This window comes from Octopus sinensis, linkage group LG6 (assembly GCF_006345805.1).
Source record: "Octopus sinensis linkage group LG6, ASM634580v1, whole genome shotgun sequence".
NCBI classification, from domain to species: Eukaryota; Metazoa; Mollusca; class Cephalopoda; order Octopoda; family Octopodidae; genus Octopus; species Octopus sinensis.
In genome coordinates, this window is record NC_043002.1 from 25,982,143 (window position 1) to 25,994,252 (window position 12,110).

General features: G+C 36.2%; 1 protein-coding gene across 1 annotated transcript in view; it reads right to left on the reverse strand.

Moving 5' to 3' along the window:
- Positions 1-5,105: 5,105 nt before the first annotated feature.
- LOC115213477 (sex peptide receptor-like) overlaps positions 5,106-12,110 on the reverse strand; it is a 108,583-nt gene continuing 101,578 nt past the window's right edge. The window contains 2 exon segments of the mRNA XM_036503799.1: positions 5,106-7,595; positions 7,598-8,533. Of these exon segments, the coding sequence (XP_036359692.1) occupies positions 7,144-7,595; positions 7,598-8,297 (1,152 nt within the window). The 5' untranslated portion in view covers positions 8,298-8,533 and the 3' untranslated portion in view covers positions 5,106-7,143.

The following is a 12,110-nucleotide window of genomic DNA, read 5'->3' on the forward strand; positions in this document are numbered from 1 at the left end:
ATACAATGAGCTTCTCTGCCCTAGGTGTATGGAAAACACTAGGCGAGAAACGGAAGAAAATTTGAAGAAAGAAGGAAAAAACATAATAATAATAATAATAATATAATAATAATAATAATAATAATAATAATAATAATCATAATAATGATAATGATGATGATGATGATGATGATAATAATAATAATAATAATAATAATAATAATAATAATAAAATAATAATAATATAATAATAATAATAATAATAATAATAACAATCGCGCATATATGGTTGTGTGCCCAGTGTACTCTTATCAGACAGGTAGTCATGATGGGTATATTGGGCTTCATGTATTTGTACCCTAGTGTCACAAGATTAATAATCATGCTCACGTATTTGATACATAAATGGCAATTTCTATCTGTCGATCTGTCTGTTAGCATTTTGCCGCCTACACCAGTAAACCAATCTTGACGAAACTTTGCATACATGTTAAACCTTGTTTAATTATAGGCTGACTGGATTTTAATAAAGATCTATAATGGCACCCTAGGCTATTATTTCATAAAATGAGAAGGGTGCAAAATTGTTAGTCTAAGGGAAATGTGGTGGCATAGTGAATGTGTGTGATGTTAGGGAAGGGGAGAACAGCTTTGTGTAAGCAACAATTGTGGAGTGGCAGTGGGATGTAACGTTAGTAGAGCTGCCATTCACGGATATACATGTGACGCTGCATACACACTTTCTTAAATACATAGATACATGCCCATACACACGCACTCTACAAACAAACACACACTGCAAACACACACACACCACACACACACACACACACACACAACACACACACACACACCACACACACATATATATATATATACATATATTAGAAGGTTTGGAGGTGATGTACAGGTATTACATATTAGAAGAAATGAGGAACTCAGAAATCTGGATGGTTTTATATTTACAGATTTTTATCAATATGTCACATGTTTTTATAAATCATATATTAGCGCTTGCATCTACTCTAGTAGATTCTATATGATTTATAAAAACATGTGACATATTAATAAAAATTTGTAAATATAAAACCATCCAGATTTCTGAGTACCTTAGTTCTTGTAATATATATATATGTACATATATATGTACATACGTACGTACATATGTCTGCTATACACCATTTTAAACTAATGATTACCTGTGTGTATGTTTGTAAATGTGTGTGTGTGTGTGTGGGTATGTGGTGTCCTATAACTGTCAGTTTTGTAGGGTGTTCCCCGTTGCTGTCGCATATTGTGAAATTTTAAAATTACGTCAAAATTTTCAAATTTCGTATATTGAAATAAATTCTCACGTTAAATCTGATTTTGTTATTTATTCGTTCCCCAAAAAATGGCAGGAAATTGTTACTGAGGTTTAAAGTTTAATCAATCTTACGTAATCAGAAAACAGGATTTGGAAGCTGGCATTTTCTGCATGATGGCTGTCTATCACAAAATGAAAGCAAAATCATTACGAGGAGGAATTTTTATTAAACAAACGAAAGCAAAGCATTACGACAACCATAGTTGTAAGAACTTCTGAAGTTTTAATAAGTTTTAATGAATAAAGTCATGTGAAACGGTTGAACAAACATGTGAATAATTTAAAAAGAAAAAAATCCTCAACGAAGTTTTTTGCGAAAAAGTGCACAAATCTTTCCTGATCAAGAAGTCTATCTGTTGGGCAAGGGATAGTCTGACATAGAATAAACAAAAATTATATATGACATTCTATTGTAAAAATTGCCCGGCAACGACGGGCTATTCAGGTAGTATATAATAATTATGAAAGTGATGACGGTTATGTTGCGGACGACGTTGAAGACGATGATGATAAAAATAATATCATTATTATCATCATCGTCATCAATATAATTATTGTCATATTCATATTTATTATATATATGTATGTGTGTGTGTTCGTATCTTTCTTTACCTTTGTCTACCAGCGTTGGATATAACAGTAACTTAGACTTTCGACAAATAGTAGCGATAAATTACTAAGCCAGCTAGCTTCCACTAATGCACAATGATCAATAAAATTTACCTATACTTTTAGTAATTGCCAATTTGCAATCAATATTTACGTAATCAGTTCAAAAGTGCACAGTCGCTAAGGATATCCCAAAATAGGATCGTAACTACTCCAGCCACTCTCTCTGTATCTGTCTACGAAGGTATTGTGCATAAAGATATATGGCTTAAGCCTCTTTGTTACAAACTATGTTCAATAGAATCTACATATATTCTGTAGCAGCGCATAATTCGTTAATTCAACCCTAAACCTAACTAGATCCCCAAGGTGTTTTATATATGAGATTTTGTCCATTCAGTTAACTAATAGGCATAATAATAATCGGTTTGAAATCCCAATACCTACTCGGAAAAAGTGCTGTTGATCCCACTTTTTTTTCTGAATATTAATTTATGCTACGAATACACAGGGTCGGTGTTTACATCAGTCTCTTACAAATATATTCTTTTATACAGTACAACATACATACATACATACATACATACATACATACATACATACATACATACGCATGCACTAGATGACTTGTTCCCAATCTGGGGTCCGCAGAACCCTGGTGGTTCGCAAAGGTAGTACTGTGGGTCCGCGAACTAAATTCAAAATTTCATATGTACATATATATATATACATAAAGATAAGCATATTAAAAGAGATCCGTGGGAAACTCATTTAAATAAAAGTATTGGGAGCCACTGTTGGGAACCACTGCACCAGGTTGTCGACGAAAGGAAAGAGTACTGAATACTTGCGTGTATCACTTATATAAAAGATAACGTAATATGAAATAGATATGTATGAATATGTGGATACATAAATACATACACACCTACACACACACACACACCACTGTCTACCAAATCCACCTATAAGGCTTTGGTCGGCCCGAGGCTATAGTAGAAAACACTTGCCCAAGATGCCACGCAGTGGGACTGAACCCGGAGCTATGTGGTTGGTAAGCAAGCTACTTATCACACAGCCACTCCTGCGCCTATATATATATATATATATATATATATACATACATTTTCAATATAAAAGTGCATACTATATATACACAAAGCTGAAGAGGAAGCCACCTCTTTGTGTATAGATATTATGCACTTTTATATTGAAATATTTATGTCTTCGAACTTCATTAAGCATGCTGACCACTGGTGAAAAAATTATTTAATACCCTCTATAAATTTACATACATACATATATATCTACATTATGTCAAGGCGCAAGCCATAGTGATTAGGGTATTCGGCTCACGATCGCTAGGTCATGAGTAGTATCCTTGAGCAAGCGACTTTATTTCACGCTGCTGTAGTCCATTCAGCTGACATAAATGAATTGTACGTGTATTACAGTGGTGGCCAGCCTTGTCACATTCTCTATCACGCTGAATCTCCGTGATAATTACCTTAAGGGTACACGTGTTTATGGAGTGCTCAACCACTTGCTCATAACAGACTGCTCCGTTGATCGGATCAACTGGAACTCTCGTCGTAGTAACCGATCGAGAGAGAGTTTGATATTCTATATATATATAAATATATTATATATGTGGAGGCGCAATGGCCTAGTGGTTAGGGCAGCGGACTCGCGGTCGCAGGATCGCGGTTTCGATTCTCAGACCGGGCGTTGTGTGTGTTTATTGAGCGAAAACACCTAAAAGCTCTACGAGGCTCCGGCAGGGGGTGGTGATCCCTGCTGTACTCTTTCACCACAATGGCGAAATTTTCGTCGCTTTAAGACCGCGACCTGTTCACTGACAAAAATCCGGCAGCACGGATTTTTGTCAGTGAACAGGTCTTAAAGCGACGAAAATATTTTGACAAATTAAACTTAAATGTTGAAGTGAATCGAACGGCTTCTGTGTGTTTCTTAAATGGCTTACAAACACCTTCCACGCTGCAATTGTTTATATATATATATATATATATAATACACACACACACACACACACACACTCATATGTATATGTATATATGTTTCTGTCTATCAACCCTTTCACGCTTATTCGTTCAATCCACTCTTCGTTCTTTCGTTTCCTCTCCCTCACATTTCTTTGCCTTCTCTTCTTACTCACTTTCTGTCCACTTTTCACTTCACTGTGTCCCTGTGCTTTTTCTCGCCCCTAATTAATTCTTCTATCTATCTGCTTCTACTTCTCTCTCATCTCTTCCCACGTGACCGCCGGTCAGCCTAGCCTATTCTTTCTTTCTTGGTCTGACCGCCGTCCGTGCAACACCGATATTCTTCCCTGTGTTTGTGAAACTTCTGTATCTCTGCCGTGAGGCTTCATTTTCATACGCGCCAGCTTAATTCAATTCGTCCTTAGTCGAAAGACACCTGTTGTTATGTCCTGTTATTATTTTATTGTATTTATTATCATATTTATATTCGTGTCGTCCTTGTTTTTGTATACATTCGGTGCTTTCTTCCAAGGAATGTAATGCTCTTCGCTTAGTTTTTCCTTGGGGTTGGCCAGATTGGAGTTATCTCAAGTATAATCAGCCGAAATTGTGGGGATAATCTTGTGCTTCACTGAGGAAAGTTCTTGTTTTCTTTGTATCGTCTATCTGGATGTTTTGTTGTCCCACTTTTGTATCACCTAACTGTCCGTTTTGTGTTTTGTGTTCTTGTCCCATTTCATTGCAACTGTCCAACTTAATAATATATATATATATATATATATATATATATATATATATATATATATATATATATATACATATATATATACATATGCATATACATATATATATATATACATATATATACATATACATATACATATATATATATACATATTATATATACAATATATGCATACATATATACATATATATGTATACATATATATATATATACAAATATATATACATATATATATATACATATATATATGTATATAAGGCTCGAAACGTTAAATACTTTTTCACTTCCCGAGTGTTATACTAATACATCTGTTTGTTGTCTACATCACCTGTCTTCGTCTTTTGTTTTTTGTTTTGTGAATACTCCCTATATATATAGATATATATCTATGTATATATAAATCTATGCTTTAAAGAAAGATATATTACACACCACACACACACATACACACACACATACACACATACACACAAACATTCACACTTTGACTGAAGTGTCACCGCTGGAATGCTTTGACCATATGCTTACTTTGTCAGGGTTGCTATCAAAGTAAATACCACTATCACCAACACACACGGCAGCCATCTTCAGCCGCCTCTTCTTCTCCTTCTTCTCTTCCTTCTTCTCCTTCTTCTTCCTCCTCCTCCTCTCTCCGTCTTTCTCCACTTCCTCTTCATAATCGTCAATATCAAGAAGAACAAGAACAACAGTAACAATATCTACTATAATACATTCATAGTTATCTTCTATTTAATTCACACATACAGTAAGACCAACTATGTATGCAGCGTCGTTTACCTGTCTCTGTGTCTGTGTGTCTGCATTAGATATATGCCTACTGTTTTTGTTTTTAATCTCTGCGTGATTAAGATCACTGAATATTAGATAGAATTTTCATGTTTGTTTTTGCTCAGATGTACTCAATCGGTATTGATCTAGTCAGTTCCAACCGTGGCTATCTCATTTTTAACCAGATATAGTACATAGAAGACTGAACACATTAGTCAATGCATCCATCCCTCCTATATCACTTTCGCTGCCTATCTATCTACTATCTATCTATCTATCTATCTATCTATCTATCTATCTATCTATCTATCTATCTATCTATCTATCTATCTATCAGTCTATCTGTCTGTCTGTCTGTCTGTCTGTCTGTCTGTCTGTCTGTCTGTCTATCCGTCTGTCCTTCTATGTATGTATTTGTCAGTCTCTTTGCCTCTCTACTTGTCTATTTCATAGAAGCAGGTTTTGTGATTGAATTTCGATTTAATTGATTATTCGCCACCCCATTTTACCACAGAATCTATGATCATATCCTTATGCCCGCAAGCCAACAAAAAGGACCTTATTCGATTACTTCACTTCGCAAAACGAATAGACATATTTCACTTTAAATCATACTCGTTTCAAATTTTTGACTACGAGCGTGCACAGTACACAAGACTTTTCCTGTCAATTATATCTACCCCAGTATTTACTCTTCAGCTATATTATCGATCTATTTTTTTTTCTGACTGGCTAAAATCTGCCTTTCTAAACAGATACTCCACAAGGTACCTCTATTCAACGTAACGAAGAAAGTTGTAATTAAGCAATATATTTTTGTTTGACGCAACGATATGCACACACACGCAGCTGTATACACGCACACAAACATATATATACATACATTTTTCCACTTATATTTTACGGACAATACCTCGAGGCTATTATAGAAGACACTCGTCTAACGTGTCGCACGGTGAGATCGAATCTAGGACAACATGGTTGCAATACAAACTTAACCATACAGCCACGTCAGCACATATTTTGAAACTACATATATATAGATATAATGATAAAAAATAAAATCTTTTCTGCTTTTTAAATAATTGTTTATAAGTACTTAGTCAGCTTTTACACTCAGATGAAATAAATACACTGCCTCTGTTGTATTTTTCTCAATTCGAATATAATAATTTCTTTTTTTTTTTGTAGGAGAAAAAATGAGAGACAAAATGAGAAACAAAGAAGAATGCAATCGCATTACTAAACTCAGTATGCTTGAAGTAACAAATTTATGTTTGGCTCGAGGTTGAAATGGATGTATTAAGACCTGCCATAAAAAGAATACCCCCACAAGATCATCCTGGTCTTCTTTTTAACCATCGTCTACCTAATACTGTGAAATCCACTGTTGTCTCAGGTGTCTTTGTAAAGAGTGTGACTCAAAGAAAATTTTGTTACTATGTATAGCAAGTTGAGCGTTCACTCGCAGACTTCTTTGTTGATTGCTTTGCTGGTTTGTTGATCAGGAAACTGAAATGACTGGATGACTGGCGTAAGAATGTCTACTGAAAGTGGACTAATCCTGTATTTGTCTACTTTAAGCTGCTTAACTTTTCATCAAATCATAACTGTGCTCTTCGTTATGATATAACTGCACCAGGAGAGTTAGATCATACTTCTGAGTACCTAGTAGCCTGGGTTGACACCAGCTGCAATTGGCCGACATCTGTAGCAATGAAAGATCTGAAAAATATTCTGATGAATGTCTCTCTAAACTGTTTACTCATTGTGCAATACAATACGAAGTTGATGCCGTTGTTAATGAGTGTGAGAATATCAAGGGTATCTCCCAAATAGATGTAGTAATTGTTGAAGAAAGAGTTAAAAGTTCCAATCAATATAAATATACCATGTGGGGTTTCTGTTATAAGGAACAGCACTACAACTGTCAGTAACATCTTTGTAGTTCGATTAGTTTTCCTTTCTCGACCGCTATCGTCATCTGTTCTGCCACTTCGACTTAACAGCCTCTTCCGTCTTATCTCGACCTCTTGCATGGTTTTCACAAGTAATATACTCAAAACTGTCAAGAGTAAGCTTGGTAAACAGCTAAGGATAATGCTTGCACCCAAAAGTTCATCTTCTTGAGAATTCTCTCAGCTTCATTATTCTCCCTGAAATCAACATACCACATTGTTGAATTATGTCCTGCATTGCACTTGATTTCTAACGTTGCACTATTAGGAACACATACTATAGTGGTAACTACGGTCACTAGAATTACTGCCAGTTTAGCTCTTGGTATACTGCACAAATAGGTGCCTTTGCGTGGATACCGAATGAAAATGTACCGGAACAGAGCCAATGTAACTGTCAACCAAATTGAAATGGAATGTACAACAACGCTACATACAGCGTAGGCAAATAAAAAGCGGGCATCACCAATACTGTCACGGCTCTCCGGAGAATCTGGTCCATAGATGACATAATTGTTTAAAGCAAATGGGAAGTAGAGTGCCATTGTAAGTCCATCGCTAATGGCCAGTCCAGTCAGGATTATATTTGACGGAGAAATCATGTTTTTTCTTGTCAATACAATAATGTTGAGAATATTCGTGATGACTCCAAATATGCAAACGATGGAAGCTACATAGCCATGAATGCCTGCGTACCAGTAGTGATAAGCCACTAATAAATTATTTGTATCAAGAGGTAATTCGTCTTCTGTTATGTTAGTGGCATTATCATAGAAAAGGATCTCCGTTGAATTATCTTCATTAAAAATGTCTGATGGATACATCGGAGAATGTGTTATGGCCGACATAATTTCTTGATGGATGTTTTTCTTAGAGTTATCACGCTTCTATCGCTTTCTGAATTTTGTTTCCTTCACTTCTAATATATTTTCCTTTTATTTATCAATTTAATTTTCTTTCATACATTTATATACAGATTATGTTGTTTTACAATAAATTTCCATCTGCGGCAGCTTATCACTTTCTAGCTGGCATCCTTTCTCCTTATCTTTCCTCTGGAGTTTCTGTTGTTTTCATGAGACAACTGAAAAGATAAAAAGAAAGACAGCATTAATTAATTGATAATTAATTGCTAAACATTTGGTATAAAGCCATACATTTTGAGGAAAGGTTATAGTCGTTTATATGTAAGTGCTGGCTTAGCTATATGGTTAAGACGTTCGTTTCTCAACTACGTGGTTTTGGGTCCAATCCCACTGCATGGGACCTTAAATAAACGGCTTCTACTTCAGCAACGGATCGATCAAATCGACTGGAATTTGGTTGACAGAAACTGAGTGGATTCCTAACTTTTGGGATGCTTTAATGGAATCGACTCTATTTCAAGTTTCAGGTCTTTTCTCCAGCAGTCAGAGTTTATCTTCCTACTCCCTAACCATTCTCAAGGTTCTAAAAGTGTTCACGAGTGCTATTATTCCTTCACTGTGTAAACCAATAAGAAAAAAAAAAGAAAATTAAAAAAGCTAGTAAGAAAGTTAAATTCGATTGCTAATTCTTGACCGTTTTTTTGTTTTAGAATATTTAGGATAGAAAGCGAAGTCGATCATAGGGCGTTGGTAATTCAGAATATTCACCTACACCTGGATACGTCTTAGGCAACAACAACTCTCTGCTGCAGTGGTCCATGGTGTCTCGAAATAATTAATTTAAAAACTTACAGGTGGTGCTATTGATAATGGACGAGTATCTCAAGTAAATTATAATAATTTAGAGTAAAGTGAATTTGAAATCTTATAACGGTGATTAGGTAGCATGTCCGTACACTGAGTATTCCGTCATCAGACACAAGATATGTATGAAAATTCCAGATAGGAAAATTCTCCTTTCTCTTCTATCTACTCACTCACAACCCACTTCTGTCTATCTTGCCTATCTTTCTCACTCTATATACCCATTTACACTTAATCCATTACTTCAACATGAACCCATCATTCAAAATACTGCTAAAATACTGCTTGGATATACCTGGGATTATACCTAAGGGCCCGTACCTTCACGGAAGTACGGACCAATCTCCATACCTCCTAGAAAAAGATGAACTGTGAACTTTATTTGCCTGTCCATCTATTTTTACTCTTTATCTACTTTATTTCTCATAAACTGCAAATTTTCCTATCTGGAACTTTCATACATACTCACCTTGCCTCTGATGACGGAATACCCGGTGTACAGACATGCTAACCTACCACTTGGGATATCCTAGGAACAGCTGTAAGACTTTAAATTCACCTTACCCTAAGTTATTAAAAATTGACTTGAGATACTCGTCCTGCCTTGGTTTGTGTTGTCCTTTTCCTCTAACATATGTATATATATATATATATATATATATATATATATATATATATTTCTTTACTACCCACAAGGGGCTAAACATAGATGGGACAAACAAGGACAGACAAAGGGATTAAGTTACATCGACCAAGTGCGAAACTGGTACTTTATTTATGGACTCTGAGAGGATGAAAGGCAGAGTCGACCTCGGCGGAATTTGAACTCAGAACGTAACGGCAGACGAAATACCGCTAGGAATTTCGCCCGGCGCGCTATCGTTCCTGCCAGCTCGCCATATATATATATATATATATATATATATATATATATATATATATATATATATATATATATATATATTATATATATATATATATATATATATATATATATATTATATATATATATATGATTGATTGATTGATTCTAGTTTCAGCTTATGAGCTGTGGCCATGCTGGGGCACCGCCATTTGGTGTTGCTACTTGGTTTCACTTCATAGAGGCTTTCTAGCAACTGCTATTTGGTGCATGAGAGAGTTCGATGCAGCTGCCCTCATCTGCCCCTCCTGCCTTGAAGTTGGTTCATCTGGGACACCTGACAGGAAGAGATCCAGCTTCATTTTAAAGACATATGTATCCACCCCATGCAGGTCTCTCAGGTTCTTCGGGAGGATATTGAAGAGCTGTGGGCCTCGGAAGCCCAGGCTATCACAGAATCTTGTCCTACATCTTGATGGCAGGTTTGGAGTCCTAGGCACCACGCAGTGGCGCCCAGTTCTGGCATTTGCGTAACTCTCGATGCCAAAGTTCAGGACACTTCCCTCCAGGATCTTCCAGATGTATATTATGGCATATCTTTCCCGCCTACGCTCCAGGGAATATAGTTTTAATCTCTTGAGTCTTTCCAGTAGCTTACATTCTGCATAGAGGCTATCTTCTTTGTGTAGCTTCGTTGGATCGCCTCAAGTCTGTGATCAACTTGACACTGGATGGTGACCATAGCTGAGAGCAATAGTCAAAGTGGCTTAGGACAAGTGTCTTCCAGAGGACCATCATGGTTTCTTGTTCTCTTGTTCTAAAGGTTCTAAGAATTCATCCAGCCAGCCGTCTACATTTCATTGTCAGTTTAGCAACATGTACATGAAAGGTCGCGTCATCACTCATGTGAATACCCAGGTCACGCACTGATTGTGCCTCTGGGATTGCAATCCCTCCGGGTCCAGTGTATTCATTGGGTATTGCATTCAGTTTTGCATGCTGATAGTATAAAGCTTGAAACTTTCCAGCATTGAACTGCATGCTATTCTTTTCAGCCCACTTGTATATTTCGTCCAGCTCACATTGAAGGTGTTTAGTGTCCTCAGGGTTCTGTATTGCCTGTGAAACTTTTGTATCATCTGCATAACTTGTGATCGTGGCTCTCTGCGTGGCTGAGGGCATGTCTGAGAGGGCCATTATGAACAGTAGTGATCCCAGAACAGTGCCCTGCGGAACACCGCTCACTATTTGTGTGTTAATGGAGGTGGCCCCATTGGCTACTACCACCTGACTTCTATCCTTCAGAAAGTCATGAAGCCATTCTCCCAGTGTTCCAACTATGTTGAGATCACGCAGTTTGTGACATATCATTCCATGATCGACTTTATCAAAGGCCTTTGCAAAGTCGAGATATATCACTTCCACATTTAAGTGGTTGAGCAGCCGTTTCAGCACCCAGTCATAGTGTTGTAGGAGCTGAGTTAAACAGCTTCTCCCTGGTCGGAAACCATGTTGGGTGTCGGGCAGCAAGTCATTCTCTTCAAGGAAGGTGATCAGCTTCCTTCTGACTATTCGTTCCATGACCTTGCTGATGTGTGAGGTCAGAGAGATAGGTCTATAGTTCTTGGCTTCCGCTCTGCTACCTCCTTTATGAATGGGGCATATTTATATATATATATATATATATATATATATATATATATATATATATATATAATATATATATATATATATATATATATATAATATATATTCTGTAGGATTAACGTAATAAGGATATCATTTCGAAGTGATAGGTATGTAAGAAATACATATAAGAATATAAAGGTACACAAGAAATATAAGCAGTGAATTCCAGCAGCATGTGAATAGCTCATCTAAGCAGATCTTCGTCAACTTCAGATCATCAATCTTGGTTGATTAGTTGAAAGAGCTGTAATATAAATTATTTTGCATTCCTTCCTTCTATATGTATGTATGTATGTATGTATGTATGTATGTATGTATGTATGTATGTATGTATGTATGTATGAATTTATGTATGTATGTATGTATGTATGTATGTATGT